Consider the following 23,513-nt stretch of genomic DNA (forward strand, 5'->3'; position numbering starts at 1 on the left):
TAAGTCTCCGCATTTCCATGAGAAGTTTCTGTTTGATTTAGATTTTATTCATTACATTTTTATTTATCAGAGATTGTGTGACGCTGAGCAGCAGAGAGGAAGCAGATTGGACGTCCCTCCAAAATAAAACGCATCTAGTTTCCGCCTCATCTTTTTTTCCTCTTCATTTCTACAGACGTTGATTCAACCAGAATATTCCAGAATAACTGATTACGAAAATTAAACTAACAGATTTAGACACTGGTGCTGCTGGAAGGACGAAAAGAGGTGCGACATGTCCAGATTTACAAACACAAAAATAATTAACTTATAAATAATTATTTTCACTTTTAAAATGTATGCAAAGAAAATTATGAGAAATGAATTTAGTGGACATATGGCTAAACATTAGATGAGTTTTAGAACAGGAGAACACATTTCTGTTTGGCTATGCTTGATTGCTATTTAGTATTTATTTATTTATTTATTTATTTTTAATAGATTTCAGACATATTCTTGTTTTTAAAGAAGATATTTCTTTCTGAGATTCTTAAAGGAAAACCAGGAAGTTTTTTATTGGACACAATCAGGAATTTGGGGATTTAACTGTTTTGAATGCTGTTTTGTTTGTTTTCATCGATTTGTTTTTCTGTTTAATTAAAAAATAAAGTAAAATATCTAAATGTTTTTAAATGCTAACAAGTAGCTTTAAGATTTGTATCTTAAAATATTTCCCTCCTTTTTTTAAAGTTTCAATTTTTTAGAAGCCATGTTGTTTTGGTAATATTTCTTATGTCTGTACATTTATGACTGAGTTACTTCTGTGACCTTTTTGCAACTATAAAATGATAACTTAAAGTAGCTATGGCTAATAAAATTACTACTAGCAATAATAATAATCATTGATATTAATATTACATTGTTATTGTTGCTATAATACTACTATATCATTATTTTTAATAGTAAAAATAATAATTACTAAGCTACTAAAGCAATGGAAACTTTCAAAATTATACGATTTTTTATTCTTTTTAGTTACACTTTAAAAACGTACCACATAAAAGAGAACCGAAACAAATTTGTGGACAGGCTCTTTTATTTTGGTATGCACGCACCGGAAGTGGCTTCATTGCTGCTGTTCGCTTGACGTCGCTTTGACCCGCAGACCGACGGTGTCAGAGTCAGGAAACGGACAGAACCGAGCCGAACCGCCACAGCTCAACAGAGAGATTAGCCGGTGTCCCCGGCGCTGAGCTCAGGGTTTATCCGGGGATGGAAGACCCTCCCCGGAGAACAGACACCGCCTGAACCGGAGCCGCCGAGAAACGGTTTCACCGTTCGTTAGGAACGGGCGGGTTTATCCCCGAGGTTCCGGTCGTTTTTGGGCAGGTAGTCGTTAGCAAAACCTCGACTAGCTGTTCCGTTAGCTGCCCTGGATCCACCAGCCATTAACGGGTTAAGTACGGATCTTACAGGTTCGGGTGGCTGGGTCGCAGCGGAGGGCGGGAATGTGTTTTTCACCTCCCGAACGTTGGATTACACGTGTGAACCCGGTCCGGTTCTTTCCCGGGGTATTGTCTTGAAGGAGATACCGGCGGCTGCTCCTTCTGCTCCCCGCCCCAGATGTGGAGCCACGTTCGCGCTCGGTATGGCAGCTGAGCGGACATGGCAGGCTGGAGGAGACTCCTGACGGGAAGAATCTCGGCTCTGAACCCGGAGGAGATGAGTTTTATTCCGGCGGTCTGGCGTCACTGAAGCGACCCGGGTTCACCGCACCAGAACCGCCCTGATTACCGAGTTTTTAACAGAAACGGTGTTTTTACCCTGCGGAGGAGATGAAGAGGACGGAGAATAAAAACAAGAGGAAGCTGAGCAGTTTGGAGCAGCAGGAGAGCGGAGAGGAGCAGAAAGATGAGGTGAGCCTGTCAGTCCGCGCTCTGGGCTAAAACGCAACGTTTGCTCTTTTAATGAGCCACAGTTGAAGTTCCTACTTTCTTCCTTCAAACGTCAACAATCAGATCAAATTCTGACTTTTTGACATGAGAAATATTCAACAACAATTCTGAATTTTTAATGTTAAAAAATTTAAATCGACCCAGTAAAGCAATAAAGACAAAACATATTTAAGCTAAACTTTTAGTGAACCGAACTAGGAATTTAACATTTTTATACAGAATATAAATGTAAAAAGATTTTTAAATTAAATGTTTTTCATATGGAAAAATTTGAAACAGAATTTTTCATACCCAATTTTTTTTAGATGTTCAGCAATTTACAATGTATTAAAATTTGAGGAAATTTGCTTTAATTTCTAGCAGAAATACTCCATGTTGAAAATTTGAGTCGATATTAATGTGTCTGATAATCAGTAGTTATGATATTCCATACATTTCCTTAAGTTTTCAACACTGTGTGATATTAGCTCAGTTTTACTTATCGGATCAGTATCAGCCGATGCGATGTTGATGCTGATATATCATGCATCACTAATTTTGAGTCGCAAATTTTAAATTTGAATGTCTTCCACTTTAATTGAATAAAAAATTATATGTTTTGATATAAAAATGTTGATCTTTAACACCAATAACTTGTTACTAAAGTTTTGGTAAAATCTCAGATTTTATGTAAATTTCAAGTTATTTTTGTATTTTCTTAAACAGAATTTTGATATTTTAAGTAGGGATGCACAATATATTGGCAGTAACATCGGTAACTTGGATATTAACCAGTGCTTATTTCCATCTTGTTTGTGATTGGGTGTTTAACTGAATAAATATCAGTAAAATATATTTATCGGTCATAACCTCAGTATAAATATCGGATGGTGATATCAGTTAACGTTAAGTCAAAGTTTCAACCTTGTTCTGTAGATTGTAGTTGAGTTGTAACAACAAAGATTGAACTTGAGAATATTATCTTAAAAATTCCTATTAATGACAGAGATCGCTAAGATTCAACATGAGAATGTCTAAAATTAATATTTTTTTAATTTTTTAATTTTGAGAAATAATTCTGCAGCTTCTGCTCAATATGTTGTAAAGATCAATTCAGAATTTTATTTGTCAGATTTTAGATATTGAACTTATTTTTTTATAGTTCAATTATGAATTCTTAAGTTTTTGGTCAGAATTTGAGTTAAGCTGTTATTTTAAAATCTGTTCTCATTTTGACACCAAACCATGATGAAGTTTTGTTTTTGGAAAATATTAAACAGTATTTAACATGTTTTCTTTTTTTATATCTTAAATTAAATGTTAGAAATGTGTTTCTAGTCATTTTTACAGAACCGATCTGGGTTCTGACCCGTTTGTATTCTGAGCTCTTGGCTCTGGTTCTGATCCGCGGCTGGTTTCGTCATACGCCGTCCTCAAGGATTGTTTGTAATTCCTCTGCAGAGCAATTATGTAAGCTGGACACCGAGCCGGTCCGGTCCGACCCGAAGGCAGCAGATTCTGCTCAGTCACTGCAGGTTCTGACTGGGTTCTGACCTGGTTCTGTTGGCCGGTGCTGGTCGTAATGTGCATGGGATCTGTAGAGGAGAAGCTGAGTTGTGCTGTTCACACTGACATAAAATCCGTTGATATTTTTGCCATATTTCTGATTTTAATGCTGATATTTAATTATTAAACAGTCAAAACATAAATTTAATCCTTAAAGAAGTTAAAACATTTATTGATTGATGATATTTGTGCGTCAGATGGAGCGTGACGGGACCCTCAGCTTCATCAGCCCTCTAGCTGCTGCTCAACATTTGGGCCCAGATTGGTTTTTATTTAACTTTTTTTGTTTTTTTCTGCAAAGATGCAGAAACATTCAAACCTGCATCAGGACCCATGTGCTGGGTTCCAGAAGGAAACGCTAAGCTAGGCTAGGCTAGGCAGTGCTAGGTTTTGCGATGCTATGCTAGGTTGTGCTATGCTAGGCTAGGCTATGCTATGCTATGCTAGGCTATGGAGAGAACTAGCAGTAGAGTCCTGACTGGACGGGTTTTGTTTGGTCCAGGTTGCAGTCCATGCTCCTCTGGACCTTTGACCCGGCAGCTTGTTTACTCAGAACTCTGTTTACACTGATGACCCGGTTCTGGGTCAGTGGCCCGGCTCCATGGCAGCAGTAAAGCAGATAACAGGTTGGTTCTGGTGGATGCTGCTAAGTTGTTTTACTTAATGCAGAGAGGAACTGACCCTGGTTCTGGTTCTGGCTCTGGCTCTGTTGACCCACACTGTTTTTTTATTTTTAATCAGTTATGAGGCAAAACCTGGAACTGCTGCTGCGCCAGTTACTCAACAGGCTGTTGCTAGGCAACCAAAGCTTACTCAACAAGTTGTTGCTAGGCGACCAAAGATTGAGTGAGTTAGCTTAGCTAGCCATGAGAGGTTAGTCAGTTAATCTTCTGATTGTTCTGGTGTTTGTGACAGATTCTATTCTGCAACAATAAACAATAAAATCCTAGTTTTCCTAAAGTTACTCCGGCTGGTTGGTTCTGACTGTGACTGGAGACGAAAACCAGCTGAACTGGATCGAAGGAGTTCCCATGCTGTTCGGCGTTCCCTCCCGTTTAGTTCCCATGCTGTTCGGCGTTCCCTCAGCGCCATTGGAGGCGTTGTGTTGCAGCAGGTCCAGGTGGGTCTGTTGGTTCTGATCCGCTGGATGAGTCTCGCTGAAGGTCTCCGGTGCGACGGGTTCATGTTGACGCTGCGGAAATAACCTGAATGATTCTGATTATGGAGGTTTTTAATAATCACATATTGAACCTTTCAAAGTAAAACTCTGAGTTTATGAAGCAGCTGTTTCTGTTCTGTCTGCTCCAGTGAACCAGAACCGGTTCTGATCCAAACTGTGGTGAGACGCATCATGGCTACTCTGTTGGAACGTCAGCAGAAGAAAGACGAATGATTATTAATAATAATAACTGAAAAATGATGAATCTAGACCAGAAATCTGTCATCATAAGCTCAGATGACGTATTTAAAATACTTCCAGCTTTTTATTCCCACATGTTGAATCCCTTCAGAAATTCATGTTTTATTGTTTCCATAAAGTGGAGATAATATTTCCTCTACTGGAAATTTTTACCAAGTAACAAGAACAGCAGCAGAAAACATAAAACTGGCATTTAGAGCGATAACTCTGAATATTCATTCATGCTTGTTATGGAGGATGAAAACTGAAGTTAATAACACCATAAATTAAAATAAGTTTTATGCTTAACTATAAATATTTATAACAGCAGATGTGCAAAGAGTTAAAAGATCAGAGCAAAAACTGGAAGAAACCAGTTTTACTGTTTGTTCCAATATTATTACCAAGAACAACATGTTTCAAATATTAAAATAAAAAATCCATTTCATAAATGAAACTCCAAAAAACTTCTCAGTCAATAAACACATTTTGATAGTAATTTACAATGTAACAGTTAAACTTACATTTATGCAGTTTGGGATCCAACTGATCCAGAATGAAACCTGATGAAGCTCAGCATCAACGTTTAGCCTCACGCTGCAGTCCGAGTCGGGAATCGTCTCTCTGGTTTTAATCTGCTGCAGCAAACTGGACCTGCTTAATCTTAATCTGAGCTGCAGATTAACAGGATTCCTTCTCAGATTGAACTTTGATCTGCTAGGAGCTGAAAAACATTCATCTTCTGAAACATTCAGCTAGCGCCCAGCTAACATTGAGCTAACTCCCAGCTAGCGCCCAGCTAACATTGAGCTAACTCCCAGCTAGCGCCCAGCTAACATTGAGCTAACTCCCAGCTAGCGCCCAGCTAACATTGAGCTAACTCCCAGCTAGCGCCCAGCTAACATTGAGCTAACTCCCAGCTAGCGCCCAGCTAACATTGAGCTAACTCCCAGCTAACCCTGATGTGGCACGGCGTTCCTAAGGAGGGAAGTCCAGTGATGTCACTAAATGCTAACTTCTGTATGTTTCTGTTTGTGCTTCATGCTGAGTTTAACAGATTCTCCTAAAGCCTCCGTCAGTGTTTCAGTCCAGATTCTCACTTCCTGCTGTTCGCTACATGGAACCAAGAAATATTTCTCAGTGTGACGTCAGACTTCCTGGAACTTAGTAACTGACGGCCATCTTGGTAGGCAGTTACTATGACAACAGTGACCAAGCCTCAAGCTTAGAACTAGCTCATCTCGTTCCTATATAACTTATAGACTATATAAAACATTACAACTATTGCTATTAGTTTTCAAATTCAGGAAATTAGTTCCTGTTTTAACTGCAGGTTGTTGTTGTTGGTCTTTTGCAATAAATCAATAAATCACATGATGAACTAAAGTCGGCTCCATAACTGAACCTTATTCTGAAGGATCATTTTTATAATTCATTTTATTTCTTTCTGTTTATTTTGGATATTTAAAATGTCTTCCAGTTCCATTGATTAATGTTTTAAAATATAAACTTAAGTGATCCTTCACAACTTGTTGCATTATTATTATTATTATTAGTTATCATACTTCTCGCTGATCCTGAATGAAATGAAAACTCTTCCAGCTCCAGCAGAGAACCGTGAAGCTCTGCTGCTGCGCTGCGTTGGTCTGCAGATGTGCATCAGGGTGTCACCAAGCTGCACATTCTTCTTCAGTAACGAGCCTCAGAGGTCAGAGGTCAGCCGATCCTCTGGGACTGGTGGATGTGCAGCAACGTTCTCCAGCCGAACAGAAACAAAACAGCTTCAGTTATTACAAACTGACATCATTAGAAACTAGAGATCAGGCTGACCTCTGACCTCTGACCTGACCCTTCAGGTCTTCTACCAGAACATTCAGGCCCAGAGGACGAAAGTCTGAGACCAGAGAAACTCATCCAGGATTTAGTGGTTTGATTCCTGCAGCAGGTCAGACTGACGACCAGAAGCTGCAGCTGGAGACCTGACTAGAACCAGGAGGGTAGAGACACCACCCGGTTCTACGCCACCTGGTTCTACACCACCCGGTTCTACGCCACCCGGTTCTACACCACCCGGTTCTATACCACCCGGTTCTACGCCACCCGGTTCTACGCCACCCGGTTCTACACCGCCCGGTTCTACACCACCCGGTTCTACGCCGCCCGGTTCTACACCGCCCGGTTCTACGCCGCCCGGTTCTGCGCCACCCGGTTCTACGCCGCCCGGTTCTACACCGCCCGGTTCTACACCGCCCGGTTCTACGCCGCCCGGTTCTGCGCCACCCGGTTCTACGCCGCCCGGTTCTACACCACCCGGTTCTACGCCGCCCGGTTCTGCGCCACCCGGTTCTACGCCGCCCGGTTCTACACCGCCCGGTTCTGCACCGCCCGGTTCTACGCCGCCCGGTTCTACACCGCCCGGTTCTACACCGCCCGGTTCTACGCCGCCCGGTTCTACACCGCCCGGTTCTGCACCGCCCGGTTCTACGCCGCCCGGTTCTATACCACCCGGTTCTACGCCACCCGGTTCTACGCCACCCGGTTCTACGCCACCCGGTTCTACACCACCCGGTTCTACGCCACCCGGTTCTGCAGTCCTTCTCTGAGTCCTGAAATCCTGCCAGTATTTATAAATCACTGAACGGATTAAAGATCTGCTGCTGAAGCAGCATTCAGCTTCTATGTGCCACAGATCTAGACTGTTGGACAGGCGTGGCGGCGTCTCGCAGCCAGCCGGGCTGCAGCAGCGCGTGCTGCAGCGTGTTCCGACCTGCTGACAGACGGCGCCGCGCAGCAGCTGATCAGCCAGAAACACAGCTCTGTTTACAACAGGATCTATGGCAGGCCGTTTTATCATAAAATCAGCTTCACCACACTCACATCCCAGACATCTGGATCTGGTTTATTTTATTTTAGTTCATTAGGATATTTCTAATTATACTAATTCACTATTAAATCGCTGAAGATATCTATAATTAATTACTAGTTATCTGAATTTTAATGAAATTGACTAATCGTAAAGTAAATTTAATATATTTAGCTTTTTATTCTGACTACTTAAATAATAAATAAATCTTAAAGAAAGCCTGAAAAGGCCCATTAATGTGTCGACAGCAGCACTTTCAGCTCTTCAAAGCTGTTTTTAAATGCATTTTTTTGTGTCTTGGTAGAAAACAAATAGGAAATCCTTTCAGATTTCTGCAGCCGTCTTCAGATTGTCAAAGTTCTCCTTTTATCCCAACCTGCTGAACTTTCTACATTCTGGCATTTTCTGACAATTTGTGCAGGAAACCCAAAAGAGGAAGTGGCAGCACAAGGAGCCTTACGCAAAATGTCCCAATTCAGATATCTAAAAATGAAATGTTGAGCCATGATTACATCTGATATCTCTTGAATTATAATTACGGATCTTTGACCCTTCACATGACGAATCCGATGACGCCATCTTGAGAGGAATTTCATCAAAAGAATTGTTGCTAGGCAGAATATAAACACAGATACCAGGACAGTATCGATGTGGTTGTGCCGGATCAAAACTCAGTTTTAGAAATCTGGATTGTAATTAATTACAGATAGTTGGGTGAAACAGATTTTATGTTAAAACAGCTTGCCGTATCCAGATCAGCACTTTTCTGGGTTTCCAGCAGAAAGTTCTGGAGTCGGTGAGCATTTCCCATCTGCACAGGAAGCTGCAGCTGCTCAGCATTAGCTCAGCGTTAGCATCAGAGTGACGGCGTTCAGCTGCAGTTATCAGCGCCTCCTCCCTCTTTATCAGCGCCACATTTTCTCAGACGCCCCCAGAAACAAACCGACGCAGCGCATCAGTTCCTGAGTGAGAACGTCTCACCAAATGCTGCAGCCAATCACTTTGCTTCCTTTATGGTTCATGTTAAAACTGCTGATTTTGTCCTTAAACTTTTAAATTTACCAAAATGAAGTGAATCTGAAATCATAGGAATTAGCTGAACTGATATTAGCTGGCTGATTAGCCACTGTAATATAAGCTAATGAACTCGCCATGCTGATATGAGCTAGCTAATTAACTGGGCTAATATTATCTGTCCAGGGTAATATTAGCTGACTCACTAATTGGATTAACATTATCTTGCTAATTAGCCAGATTGATGTTAGCTGGCTAATTTGCTGTTCTATTAGCTGATTAACTGACCTAATAACAGCTGGATCACTAACTGGACTGAGTATTTAGCTGGTCTGTTATTGGCTGGCTAACTAGCTGCCTTGTTATCAGCGGATGCTAACTGTCTGGTTAGCCCGTGTAATAGAAGCTAATGGATTTTCTGTCTAATTTTAGCCGTGTTTACCTCTTAGCTTCTCCTTGAAGCTGGTAAACATGAGGCTGAACCCTGGTGTCTTGTGTCAGGAGCAAGTTGGCCCATAAACCAGACTGCAGAGCTGCTGGTGTTTCCTGTCTGCTCAGGAAGCTGTCATGGCCGAAGCATCAAACGGTTATTGTTGCACTGATTCAGTGGAAGATGTGATCTTATCAAAGTCTGTGTGTTTGAACGTGGCTCCAGCTCTGCAGCAGAGACCCAAAGAACAACTGGTGCAGCGCACCGTCTCTTCCTGCCTCCACCCCCCACCCGTTCTCCACCCGAACCTCATGTTAGCCGTCTGTAGCTGTAGAGAAACAAGCTATTAAAAGATCAGGGAAACATGAGCAGAACATCCTGTTTTGGAGGAAACGTTTTGCTGCAGCACAATCACTCTGAGTTCAGAGTCTGAGAGACGGGAAGGAAACGACTCTGAAGGGTTTCTACAGACGCCTGGAGGAACCCTGAGGTTCTCCAGAGGAACCCTGAGGTTCTCCAGAGGAACCCTGAGGTTCGTTCTCCGGAGGAACCCTGAGGTTCGTTCTCCGGAGGAACCCTGAGGGAGGAACCCTGAGGTTCGTTCTCCGGAGGAACCCTGAGGTTCGTTCTCCGGAGGAACCCTGAGGTTCGTTCTCCGGAGGAACCCTGAGGTCAGGGTGTCCACCTCCTTAAAGGGGCAGTGTTGTGTAAAATCAACTTTTTAAAATATCTTTCCATCAGGTTATATTGTTATTCCATGGAGTGTAGCCTTCAGCTGTGCAAAACGCCTGGCTGGGCCTAGCCCCGCCTTCGGGCTCCTTCAGACTAGCCAGCAGCAATTAGCAAACCGCTGCTGAGCTCATTATAGGAGCTGCTGCTCAGAGCAGCGCTGGTAAAAATATTAAAGGGTTAATAGAGGAACCATGTTGGCATGACTTCCTGGAGGCGGAGCTTCAGGAACAGCAGGAGCTTCTTAAAGAGACAGAGGTGCAATTTCAAGGCGTGAAATCAGGGAGTAAAATTTCTTTAATGTTATATTTGATTTATATAGCAAATTATAACTGAGGGTAATATAGTTACTTGATTTTGCTATAAAATGGAATACTGCCCCTTTAAGAAGTCATAAATTCATATAAAAGTATTTTAGCCTTTAATACGTTATTCGTGGGTCTTAAATTCTGTCTTGGCCGACTTTTTATTCGTGTATATTTGGTGTATCGTTTTTTCTCTCTCTGGACTTTTTTTTCTGTCTGGCAAAAGTTTGAGCCACAAACATCTTCATCGCTCTGACTCACTGCTGACGTAGCCTTGCTAGCTAGCTAGCTTTTTTTGCTTTTTTTTTCTGGGTAACAGCAAATGTATGTCCCGTTGTCCAGATGAACTTTGTATTTGTATATTTTTGTCTGAAGTCTTGAGTTTGAGTCGGTGAAACCTGCTGGGGGTTCATTTTATTTCTACAGATTCTCAGTTACATTTAGATCTGAACTTTGACTAGGCCGTTCAAGCTCCTGATTCAGTTTTGATCTTAACCATCCCATAATGCATCTGGGTCTCTGGTTTTCTGCAGCAGGATTTAGCTGCAGCTTCCCACAGCGTGATGCTGCCATCGCCAAGTTTTGGATAGAGCCGACCCATTCTCTCCTCCCTCTCCGCATGTTTCCATCAGATCTGACCTTTGACCTCTCTCTGACCCAGCGGTTTGAGTTTCCTCTTAAAGCAGTTGCACTAACCGCTGCGGTCGAGCCTCGCATGTAGTCTGGCAGCTGGCCGCCGCCTCCCAGGATTAATGGAGTCCATGTCTGGGTTACGTAACCATGGCGATATGCGGCGCTGCGGCTGATGGCTTCATGAAAGAGCCGAATTGTTGCTCCTCTGTCGCGTGAGAGCAGCCAGAACTGCAGGCGGGAGACTTTCATGATGATGATGTGGTTTCCTTGGTGATCTCATGGGGTCCTGAGGCCGCCTGTTACACACGTCACCTGACCACACGTCAGGTGACGTCTGGTCAGGTGACGTGTGGTCAGGTGGCGTGTGGTCAGGTGACGTCTGGTCAGGTGGCGTGTGGTCAGGTGGCGTGTGGTCAGGTGGCGTCTGGTCAGGTGACGTGTGGTCAGGTGGCGTCTGGTCAGGTGACGTGTGGTCAGGTGGCGTCTGGTCAGGTGGCGTCTGGTCAGGTGGCGTCTGGTCAGGTGGCGTCTGGTCAGGTGACGTGTGGTCAGGTGGCGTGTGGTCAGGTGACGTCTGGTCAGGTGACGTGTGGTCAGGTGGCGTGTGGTCAGGTGACGTCTGGTCAGGTGACGTGTGGTCAGGTGACGTCTGGTCAGGTGACGTCTGGTCAGGTGACGTGTGGTCAGGTGACGTCTGGTCAGGTGACGTCTGGTCAGGTGACGTCTGGTCAGGTGACGTGTGGTCAGGTGACGTCTGGTCAGGTGACGTCTGGTCAGGTGACGTCTGGTCAGGTGACGTCTGGTCAGGTGACGTCTGGTCAGGTGACGTCTGGTCAGGTGACGTCTGGTCAGGTGACGTGTGGTCAGGTGACGTCTGGTCAGGTGACGTGTGGTCAGGTGACGTGTGGTCAGGTGACGTCCGGTCAGGTGACGTCCGGTCAGTTGACGTGTGGTCAGGTGACGTGTGGTCAGGTGGCGTCTGGTCAGGTGACGTGTGGTCAGGTGACGTGTGGTCAGGTGACGTCTGGTCAGTTGACGTGTGGTCAGGTGGCGTCTGGTCAGGTGACGTGTGGTCAGGTGACGTGTGGTCAGGTGACGTGTGGTCAGGTGACGTCTGGTCAGGTGGCGTGTGGTCAGGTGACGTCTGGTCAGGTGACGTCTGGTCAGGTGGCGTGTGGTCAGGTGACGTCTGGTCAGGTGACGTGTGGTCAGGTGACGTGTGGTCAGGTGGCGTGTGGTCAGTTGACGTGTGGTCAGGTGGCGTGTGGTCAGGTGACGTGTGGTCAGGTGACGTGTGGTCAGGTGACGTGTGGTCAGGTGACGTCTGGTCAGGTGACGTGTGGTCAGGTGACGTGTGGTCAGGTGGCGTCTGGTCAGGTGACGTGTGGTCAGGTGGCGTCTGGTCAGGTGACGTCTGGTCAGGTGACGTGTGGTCAGGTGGCGTCTGGTCAGGTGACGTGTGGTCAGGTGGCGTCTGGTCAGGTGACGTGTGGTCAGGTGGCGTCTGGTCAGGTGACGTCTGGTCAGGTGACGTGTGGTCAGGTGGCGTGTGGTCAGGTGACGTCTGGTCAGGTGACGTGTGGTCAGGTGACGTGTGGTCAGGTGGCGTCTGGTCAGGTGACGTGTGGTCAGGTGGCGTCTGGTCAGGTGACGTCTGGTCAGGTGGCGTCTGGTCAGGTGGCGTCTGGTCAGGTGGCGTCTGGTCAGGTGACGTCTGGTCAGGTGACGTCTGGTCAGGTGACGTGTGGTCAGGTGGCGTCTGGTCAGGTGGCGTGTGGTCAGGTGACGTGTGGTCAGGTGGCGTCTGGTCAGGTGACGTCTGGTCAGGTGACGTCTGGTCAGGTGACGTCTGGTCAGGTGGCGTGTGGTCAGGTGACGTGTGGTCAGGTGGCGTGTGGTCAGGTGACGTCTGGTCAGGTGACGTCTGGTCAGGTGACGTGTGGTCAGGTGACGTGTGGTCAGGTGGCGTCTGTTCAGGTGGCGTCTGGTCAGGTGACGTCTGGTCAGGTGACGTCTGGTCAGGTGACGTGTGGTCAGGTGGCGTCTGTTCAGGTGGCGTCTGGTCAGGTGACGTGTGGTCAGGTGACGTGTGGTCAGGTGGCGTCTGGTCAGGTGACGTCTGGTCAGGTGACGTGTGGTCAGGTGACGTCTGGTCAGGTGACGTGTGGTCAGGTGGCGTCTGGTCAGGTGACGTCTGGTCAGGTGACGTGTGGTCAGGTGACGTGTGGTCAGGTGACGTGTGGTCAGTTGACGTGTGGTCAGGTGACGTCTGGTCAGGTGACGTCTGGTCAGGTGACGTGTGGTCAGGTGACGTGTGGTCAGGTGACGTGTGGTCAGGTGACGTGTGGTCAGGTGACGTGTGGTCAGGTGACGTGTGGTCAGGTGGCGTCTGGTCAGGTGGCGTCTGGTCAGGTGACGTGTGGTCAGGTGACGTCTGGTCAGGTGACGTGTGGTCAGGTGACGTGTGGTCAGGTGACGTGTGGTCAGTTGACGTGTGGTCAGGTGACGTGTGGTCAGGTGACGTGTGGTCAGGTGACGTGTGGTCAGGTGACGTCTGGTCAGGTGACGTGTGGTCAGGTGACGTGTGGTCAGGTGACGTGTGGTCAGGTGACGTGTGGTCAGGTGACGTGTGGTCAGGTGACGTGTGGTCAGGTGACGTGTGGTCAGGTGGCGTGTGGTCAGGTGGCGTCTGGTCAGGTGGCGTGTGGTCAGGTGACGTCTGGTCAGGTGACGTGTGGTCAGGTGACGTGTGGTCAGGTGACGTGTGGTCAGGTGACGTGTGGTCAGGTGACGTGTGGTCAGGTGACGTGTGGTCAGGTGACGTCTGGTCAGGTGACGTGTGGTCAGGTGACGTGTGGTCAGGTGACGTCTGGTCAGGTGACGTGTGGTCAGGTGACGTGTGGTCAGGTGACGTGTGGTCAGGTGGCGTCTGGTCAGGTGACGTGTGGTCAGGTGACGTGTGGTCAGGTGACGTGTGGTCAGGTGACGTGTGGTCAGGTGACGTCTGGTCAGGTGACGTGTGGTCAGGTGACGTGTGGTCAGGTGACGTGTGGTCAGTTGACGTGTGGTCAGTTGACGTGTGGTCAGGTGACGTCTGGTCAGGTGACGTGTGGTCAGGTGACGTCTGGTCAGGTGACGTGTGGTCAGGTGACGTGTGGTCAGGTGACGTGTGGTCAGGTGACGTCTGGTCAGGTGACGTGTGGTCAGGTGGCTGTGAAGCAGCCGGGGTGTTGGCTGACCATCTGAGGCAGACAAGCTGTGATGATGCATAAATAACCAGGCGTTGATGTCGGTCAGGTCTTATCGGCTCCCTGACAGTAAATCTGAATCATGTTGAGATGTAAACAGCTGATCCAGGTTAACATGAACTCAGCACAAAGTTACTTATTTATTCATTAAATTGCATTATGGCAGCTTTCATCATTAGTAAAGCTGCACATCACAAATGTGTCGTCATCACAATATTACATAATGTTCATATCACTGCAGACTGTTCAGAGCAGTAGTTCTTTGCTGATATATGTTTTCATTAGAGGTGAGCCGATCGATCGCCCACCGATCATAATCGAAGTGTATGATCGGTGATCGCTGATCATTGTCTCTTGTTGCCGATCACAATCTGATCACCTGCAGCTCACCTGCCTGTGCAGCTGGTCTCTTTCCTTCACACTGCGCAGCAACAAATCCTGGTGTGGAGCTGCGGAGCGAGACGCTGGTTCTGGTCCCGCTGTCGGTCCGATACTGGACGGAGCCGCTCAGCCTCCAGACGGTGAACTCACACTGAGAAGCTGCTCAGAGCTGCAGCAGGGAACTTAAAAAAAGATTTTAGATATGTATTAAAATATGTCTGTTACGTGTAAATTATGTGAATTTATTGCAGATCATTTTATCCATTTTGGCAGATAACATAGTATCATTTATACCTAACATGAAAATCGGCAGAGATCGGAGCATCCTAAGTGACACTTAGCCAGTAGGACATAATGTCACTAATATTTACCAACATTATTGCCATTAAAATATCTACCAGTATTATCACCACTGCAAATTGTTGCTGTCAGTATTTACTAAAATCGCCTTTGCAACATTTTTATATCATGCAGTCCTTTCATGCTTTGTCTTTTCTCATATTTTCCTCAAGTCTTTTAGTCCTGGATGTTCCTGATAACTAAGATGGTCTAATGGATACAAAGATAAAATAATTACAGCGTAGAAAAATTTAAAATTGGTTGTAACTGCAGTAATAATATCAGTTCTATGTTTATGTTTGGTCTTTTTTGGAGCGGCCATCTTTTCTCTCCTGGAGGTTTTTAAATGATTGTAATAAATAACTGAAGGTCTTTTTGCTGGTTAACCCTAACACTTGAGTTCTAGTGACAAACTGAAAAGAAATAACGTTTGTTGTTTAAAAACTCAGATTTGATGTCATTATGAGATTATGTCTTCATAAAAACACTTTTATTTTTTGTTTTCATCCAGTTTCTTCTAAAAATCCCAAACGTGTTTCTGTTTTATTGTTAACCACGTCATTCAGCTGAGCTTCATTTCTCTGGCAGTGACATCCAGCTGCAGCGTTGGTCAGGTTCTGCTGCAGTGACTGGGCCCATGTCCAGCTACAGGCGGATCCGACCGGAACCGCAGCAGAGCCAGTTTGACAGGAGCCCGGTTCAGGTCCGGTTTGGATCAGAAAGCGGTTCCTGGTTCTTCCTCTCCATTGAGCTTTCTGCCGCGGTTCAGCTGGTAAACGCCTGAGTTTGTTTCATTTGACCCAAAGCGTGGCCCAGGGGCCATCTGTGGTCCTAGAACTGATTTTGTTTGGCCCCCTGGACCAAAAGTCAAGAATGGTAAAAATTTGGTCAACAAATTAGAAAACAGCTGATGAGCCAAGAAAGACCTGGAGAAACGATTCTGTCAATGAGGCAAAAAGTCTGTAGAGATCCAGATCACACAGACATCACATGACCAACCAGGAAGTAGAGGCTGATCACATGACCAACCAGGAAGTAGAGGCTGATCACATGACCAACCAGGAAGTAGAGGCTGATCACATGACCAACCAGGAAGTAGAGGCTGATCACATGACCAACCAGGAAGTAGAGGCTGATCACATGACCAACCAGGAAGGAGAGGCTGATCACATGACCAACCAGGAAGTAGAGGCTGATCACATGACCAACCAGGAAGGAGAGGCTGATCACATGACCAACCAGGAAGGAGAGGCTGATCACATGACCAACCAGGAAGGAGAGGCTGATCACATGACCAACCAGGAAGGAGAGGCTGATCACATGACCAACCAGGAAGGAGAGGCTGATCACATGACCAACCAGGAAGTAGAGGCTGATCACATGACCAACCAGGAAGTAGAGGTTGATCCGGTCCAGAGCACTGCAGAACCTCTGGTTCTGTTCCAGTTTCTGCATATGGAAGCATGTGATAAGCAACTGCGGTTCTGTAGAACCCAGCTGGTTCTGGGCTCAGTCTGCCACCTGCTGGTCGCAGCTGGAGCTGCATGGAGCTGGTCGATGGATGAATGGATGAACTGTACTAATCTCCAGGGTGACACAGACATTTCAGTTCATCCAGAGAACTGAAGAGTCCGACTGCCAGGTTCAGAACCATCAGAACGGTTCTGATGGTTCTGAACCTGGCAGTCGGACTCTTCAGGCTGAAAAAACAAAACATGACTAAAAATAAAAAGATGAATAAAATGTTGAAGAATTAAAGAAGAAACTCAGTTTCTAGTTTTTGTTTCTCTGCTGCTGGTTCAGTTCCAGGTTTGGACTTTTTTCTTCTGTTCAACAAAAACAATAAAAACTTTATTTAAAAAAATAAAAACAAAGAGAAACCAGATGGATAAACTCAAACGTTTTGTTTAAATGAATTTTTTATCTTTACAAACATTTGAATGTTTTGATGTCTTGTTGCACATCTTAAAAATAAAAAATAGAATAAATATTCAATAGTGATAATAAAACACCTTTCTGCAGATTTTATTTATTACAGAATCTCAGATAAAACCACCAGACCTCAGGTCAGAACCTTTGAGCCCGGTTCCGGATCAGAACCCGTCTCACCAGAACCGTCTTCTTGTTTCTTCCAGAAGGAGTTTGTGGCTCCGCCCCCTCTGCTCTTCAGGAAGCTGAGCAATCCCGACCTGTCACCCGCGGCAACCAGCGCCACCAAGTCCAAACTGCACCGGCAGCTGAGCCAGGATGAGAACCGGGCCCGGCGCAGCAGCCTGGCCATGACCGGTGGGTACCGTCTGGGTCCAGAACTATAACCAGTGCTGGACAACAACAATAACTATCGCATGTGATCAATAACTATGGATAACACATTGATTAAATATAGAATATTGACTGAACTGCCATCCAGAACTGCACAGCATTCTGGGAGATGTAGGCAGATTAAAGACTGTAGCTGCTCTAGCTACGGCTAACTCACTCCTCTGTGGTTGCCTAGCAACAACCTGTTAGTAAGTGGTGCAGCAGCAGGTCCAGGTTTTCCTCATAGCAGCTTAAAAATAAAAATACGACTGGAAGTGAAAACTGGATGAAACAGGAAATGACATTTCAAATATCTAAAAAATAATCAATAATTATTAAAATTAACTGGTAAGAAAAGCTTCTGATGTGACGTGTTATCCAGCCCTGAACCTAAGCTGTCTGGGTCCAGAACCCGGTCCTGATGGTTCTGGTGGGTCTGGTTCCTCTCCCCAGGGAAGCAGCTGCTGCCTCTGTCCTGCAGCCTCCACGGGGGGGTCAGCCAGCTGCTGGGGCCCCCTGCTGGCCCCGGGGCCCCGGCGGGCGGCGGAGGAGACGGGAACAACCTGGTCCGGATGAGGAGCCAGGTTCTGGGCCAGTCGGCGCCTTCGCTCAGCGGACTGGTCAGTACCAACCCAACAGCTCCTGTGTGTGTGTGTGTGTGTGTGCGTGTGTGTGTGTGTGTGTGTGTGTGTGCGTGTGTGTGTGTGTGTGCGTGTGTGTGTGTGAGGACTTTATTATGGGCTGTATTGATGCTCCGGCCACTTGGTGGCAGCAGAGTTCACATGAACAGAAGGGAGCCAATGGAGGATTAGGACAGATTAGGATTAAAGCAGAAAAACTTTGAGAATAAAGTCAGAATATTTCCAGAATAAAGTCTTAAAATGCTGAGAAAACCGTTTAAATTAATGAGGTGAACAAATGATTGTCAAATAAAAGTTACCAAAGTTTAAATGTTTTTATCGTTTTAAGTCTTAAAGTCTCAGTAAATCATTTTCACTTTTTCTCTTGAGAGAATCATTCATCAGTCTGGATTAAATGTTTCTGATCGAGTTAATAAACTGAACTTAGAAACTGTTTTGAGGTTTGAAATGGTGAAATGAGCTGCAGCAGATTGAAAGTTGTAGTTCGGTTTATTAATATGTTTCATAATAAGATGATAAAACGCTGATGCAAGCAGTTTGTACAGAAAAACAGTTAAATATGATCAGAGTTGCTGCTGAGCGCCACCAGCAGGGGGCAGCAGAGGCCAGTCTGACCTCCAGCAGATTGGATCAGACTCCCGTTTCCTCTGCTGGGATCTGACTTCAGATCAGCTTTTAATAACTTTTAAACAATCAATCGAGTTTATTTGTGTTGCACTTTGAACCAACAGCTCAGCACAAAAACACAGATTCATAAAACATTCAGTCAACAGTTGAGAAAACCAGTAAGCAGTTCTGCAGAGGACTGGTTTAAACTGGTTTCCGGTTTCAGAGCCAAAGCTCATTACATCCTGACTCGACCCGGTCACCATAATCAACGGTTATTATGAGAAACAATAATTTTGGTGCTTTGACATGATTTAAACTGTTTCAGTGGGGCGGTCTGTCCTGCAGTTCTCCATCAGTGGCCTTCCTCTCCATCCTCCTCTTCCTCTCTGTAGTGGTAGAGAAACCTCTGACAGCTTTAAGGCGTTTGTCAGACATGTTCTCCAGTTGTTCCCATTTTGAAGAGTGAGATCAGGTTCTGTTTTCAGCTTCACATCTCATCTGAATCTGGACTGAAACCTTTAAACCGAAGCAGCCGATCCGTCGGCAGCGGCGACTCTGAACGCAGGCGGTCGATGCTAAACGCGTCCAGCCGCATGTTTACCTGCAGCAGTCGCATGTTTACCTGCAGCAGTCGCATGTTTACCTGCAGCAGTCGCATGTTTACCTGCAGCAGTCGCATGTTTACCTGCAGCAGTCGCATGTTTACCTGCAGCAGTCGCATGTTTACCTGCAGCAGTCGCATGTTTACCTGCAGCAGTCGCATGTTTACCTGCAGCAGTCGCATGTTTACCTGCAGCAGTCGCATGTTTACCTGCAGCAGCCGCATGTTTACCTGCAGCAGCCGCATGTTTACCTGCAGCAGCCGCATGTTTACCTGCAGCAGCCGCATGTTTACCTGCAGCAGTCGCATGTTTACCTGCAGCAGTCGCATGTTTACCTGCAGCAGTCGCATGTTTAGCTGCAGCAGCCGCATGTTTAGCCTCATGTTTAGCTGCAGCAGTCGCATGTTTAGCTGCAGCAGTCGCATGTTTAGCTGCAGCAGCCGCATGTTTAGCCTCATGTTTAGCTGCAGCAGTCGCATGTTTAGCTGCAGCAGTCGCATGTTTAGCTGCAGCAGCCGCATGTTTAGCCTCATGTTTAGCTGCAGCAGTCGCATGTTTAGCTGCAGCAGCCGCATGTTTAGCTGCAGCAGCCGCATGTTTAGCTGCCCCTCTACGCGCAGCAGTCTGTCCTCTCTGTGTCTCTTCAGCCCAGTTTTCTCTCCTGGTTTCTCCCCTCAGTCTCTCCAGGCTGACTCAGTGTTTTCTTATCGTCTCTGCCACAGAGGAGGAAGAGTTTTAGGAGCTTTGTCCTCCTCTTCCTCAGCTGCTGCTCTTCATCTGAGGTCGAACCGCTAAGATGGAGGCTTTAGCAGCAGACAGGAGCTTCTGATCGTAGCCGTACCTTCAGATAATTATTTTAGTAATCAAGTATTCAGACAGTTAATCAAGTAATTGGTTCTGCAGATCCTACTAAGTTCTACAAACACACAAAGATAACATTTAAGTAAATAAACTATTTAATTCATTTTAAAAAAGGACAAATTTCTTTGCTAAAAAATGCAGCAACAGAATGCTGATCCTTCATTCAGTGGTTAAATCCTTCAGACAAATAAAACTAAATATTCACTCTAAAAATAAATGTTTCTTCTCACACCATCAATCTATTGCTGAGCTTTTTTATTTGACAGATCTGCAATAAAAGCTGCATAGTTGTTTTGACACAACTTGCACACCGTTAGCTGACACAGCAAACATAAACGATGTCTACTGTCTGCAGCTCGTTTCCTGTTCAGCTGTGCTGCATGGAAGACATGCTACTGTGGAAAGCTAATGCTGCTCTGGAAAGCTAATGCTACTGTGGAAAGCTAATGCTGCTCTGGAAAGCTAATGCTGCTCTGGAAAGCTAATGCTGCTCTGGAAAGCTAATGCTACTGTGGAAAGCTAATGCTGCTCTGGAAAGCTAATGCTGCTGTGGAAAGCTAATGCTACTGTGGAAAGCTAATGCTGCTCTGGAAAGCTAATGCTACTGTGGAAAGCTAATGCTGCTCTGGAAAGCTAATGCTACTGTGGAAAGCTAATGCTGCTCTGGAAAGCTAATGCTACTGTGGAAAGCTAATGCTGCTCTGGAAAGCTAATGCTACTGTGGAAAGCTAATGCTGCTCTGTGCTGTCTTTGGGTTTACTTTACGTGTTTCTACATTTTTTTATCGTTGTTTTCATGTTACTCTGTTTTGTTACTCTTCATCTTCCTCCCTAGCTAAGACAGCACTTAGCTTAGCATGCAGCTAATAGTCAACAGCAAAGCCATTAGCAGAAGTGGGAGGGTTGTCGTGTAACTCCGGACAAGTATCTGTGGTTAGTCGTTTATTCGTAGGGATCAGCTGATATTTTCACTAACAGAACAAAATATACAGGAATAAAAACATTTTGTTACTTGATAAACTTTATGCTCACAAACTGCAGCTGTTCCCTCCCTGCTTTAGCCACCTGTCTTAGGAACCATGAAGACTTCAGGTGTCCAGTTCATTCAGATCTTCCTTTCCTCGACAAACCACAAAGTTTTTGCGACGTAACAAAATGTCACTCAAAATTATTTGCATAAAATTTGTGTATTTTTGTGGAGAGTATCTTAAATATTCTAAAGAAAATGTAACTTGGGAATCTGAAATAGGGCTGCACAGTGGTACAGTTGGTATCACTGTTGCCTTGCAGCAAGAAGGTTCTGGGTTTGATTCCCGGCCCGGGGTCTTTCTGTATGGAGTCTGCATGATCTCCCTGTGCATGGTGGGTTCTCTCCGGGTTCTCCGGTTTCCTCCCACAGTCCAAAAACATAGCTGTCAGGTTAATTGGCCTCTCCAAATTGTCCCTAGGTGTGTGAGTGTGTGTGCATGGTTGTGTGTCTCTGTGTTGCCCTGCGACAGACTGATGAACAAACTGATTCTGGTTTATTTATCTTTACGTTGAGGAGGTCGAGGTTTTGCACTTTAAGGATGAGTTTAAACCGAGTCTGATTTACTGACAGAACGGTGAGCAGAACCCCGGGTTCTGCAGAGACTGCTGGATTCTGTTGAGGTCCGGTTCCGTCTCTCCCGGTTTCATTCGGACCGGACCGGTCCGGTTCTGTCTCTGTCAGCAGTCAGATTTTCACCATGTTAGTCATTCAGTTATAAATGTCAGGTTCAAACTTAGTATTTATTCAGCGAGCTAAATAATTAGCTAAAGATTTAGGTTATAAGCTAAATGTTCAGTTAGCAAGCTAAATAGCGTCTAACTAAATCTGAATTTAGTTAGCTATGCTAGATAAGTATTTAGCGTCGAACAAAGCATTTTAAATACATCTAAATATCTTGAAAATTAAACATTTAACTTTAAATATTTAACCTTCAAGCTAATTATTTTGTTTGCTAACTACATATTTAGCTAAATTTAGTTTCAAGCTAAATATTCAGTTTGCTAATTAGCTGTTTTATAAATTATTCCTGTTAATCTTTAGGTGTGTAACGTTACAGACTCCATGCAGCTTGTTCCATCTTTAATGTGATGCTTGTCCTTTAAATGCGTCTGTCTGCTTTACGAGTCGTTCCTGAATGCACCGTCTGCTGCTGGTTCTACCTCAGGCAGCTGGATTTGGACCTCAGAACCAGACGGGTCACATTCAGCTGCAGGCTGTTTCTGGTTCATCAGATTCTGATTCTGTTTGAGCTGAACTCAGAATAATCTGGATCATCTGTGGTGGATAAAATCTGCCCAGGTTTCTTGTTTCCTGTTCAACTGGAAGAGTCGGAACTCGTTTGAACGCCAAAGTGAAACTGATTCGACGACATGATAAAATAAAAACCTTCAGCCTGGAGCGGTCGATGTGCTCAGACTCCTCCGAGTCGCGGTCCGCTTCATGCTGGAGGCCAGGAGTCTGGGCCTGACGGGTCCAAACGGGTCCAAACGGACCCGGCTGATGGAAACACCCGGACCGCTCTCTGAGGCAGAAGAAACATGAGTTCCTGATTTCCTGTCACATTTCTCAGCAGAAACCTTTGAAAGGCGAAAGATGTTGATTTGGTTCAGATGTGGCGTCGCCATAACAAACCCGTCTGGACGATAAATTCAATTATTGCGATAAACGATAATATTGTTGTTTTGAGGTCATTTTCCAGTAAAATGAGGGTAACTGAATTATAACATCCTCAGCTAATGAGAAACTTTACATCCTAACATTGAAAAATAAACAAATAAAATGAATTATGATGTTTCTGAAGAACTTTGAGCCTTTAGTATGAACGGTTCTTTATAAATAAAACTGACTGACACACACAGTTGGTCGGTCCCGGCGGTCCGGTCTGCTCTGAATCGGTTCGGTTCCTCTGACCGTGTGAACATTCCTGTCTCTGACCCCGGTGACCTTTGCCCTCATTAACGCCGAGGCTCTGAGCGGGGCGGGGAGGGGGCGCCGACGGATCCGCTTCCCTCGGACCGGGCTGTGAACAGAACCGGTCTGAGAGGAGCGGGGAGGAGGAGTCGTCTGGTGACAGACGCCCCCTGCTGGTCTGGAGGAGTTCTGCTCTGCTGCTGGTTTTGCTCTTTGCTTCGTTTCTCCCTTTTGCTGATTGCAGCATTTTTCTGTTGCACTTATTTTTTGTTTTTGTAGTTTTCATCATTCATGTGTTTGCAGCTCGTTTCGCCGATTACTTTGACTTTGCACCTGTCGGCCATCATGGAAAACGCTTTCCTGGCAGGTTTAGCTTTTGTTCTCTGAGTTCCTCCTGCAGCTTCTGCAGAACCTCAGTTATTCTTTACTTTCTGTGGCAACAAGAAACCACAAAATGAAAATTATTTTCTTTTTCTTATCATAAATTCACCCATAAACGTATAAAATTTCATTTAAATCACTTCATTTCCAGGATAAATTATATAAGCCTTTATCTGTGGTTTTGCAGTAAAACCAGGGATTAAAACTTCCCGTTTTGTTCCGATCCAGATGAAACCCGATGTTCAGCAGCCGGTCTCACGGCGCTGCTCAATCCTCCGCAGCCTTTAATCTCTGCTGCCATCATTAATAATTCATCTGCTTGACAGAAACCATGAGCCACACACTCTCTCACACACAC

General features: G+C 45.4%; 1 protein-coding gene across 10 annotated transcripts in view; it reads left to right on the forward strand.

The window, feature by feature from the left end:
• The first annotated feature begins 1,086 nt into the window (after nucleotides 1-1,086).
• The window catches only part of mast2 (microtubule associated serine/threonine kinase 2), a 77,489-nt gene continuing 55,062 nt past the window's right edge, over nucleotides 1,087-23,513 (forward strand). For 7 of the 10 annotated variants that reach the window (XR_015762633.1, XM_014967151.2, XM_088004771.1 and 4 more), the window contains exons 1-3: nucleotides 1,087-1,895; nucleotides 16,956-17,106; nucleotides 17,575-17,741. Coding sequence is in view for 9 of the 10 variants with exons in the window: in XM_014967151.2 (XP_014822637.2) it covers nucleotides 1,815-1,895; nucleotides 16,956-17,106; nucleotides 17,575-17,741 (399 nt within the window). In the remaining variant the exon portion in view is untranslated. The remainder of the gene's footprint in view (nucleotides 1,896-16,955; nucleotides 17,107-17,574; nucleotides 17,742-23,513) is intronic. The other 3 variants (XM_014967152.2, XM_088004775.1, XM_088004773.1) reach the window with 2 other exon arrangements.

Source organism: Poecilia mexicana, unplaced genomic scaffold, assembly GCF_051168715.1.
Source record: "Poecilia mexicana isolate PSO_F unplaced genomic scaffold, ASM5116871v1 scaffold_4, whole genome shotgun sequence".
Classification (NCBI taxonomy): Eukaryota; Metazoa; Chordata; class Actinopteri; order Cyprinodontiformes; family Poeciliidae; genus Poecilia; species Poecilia mexicana.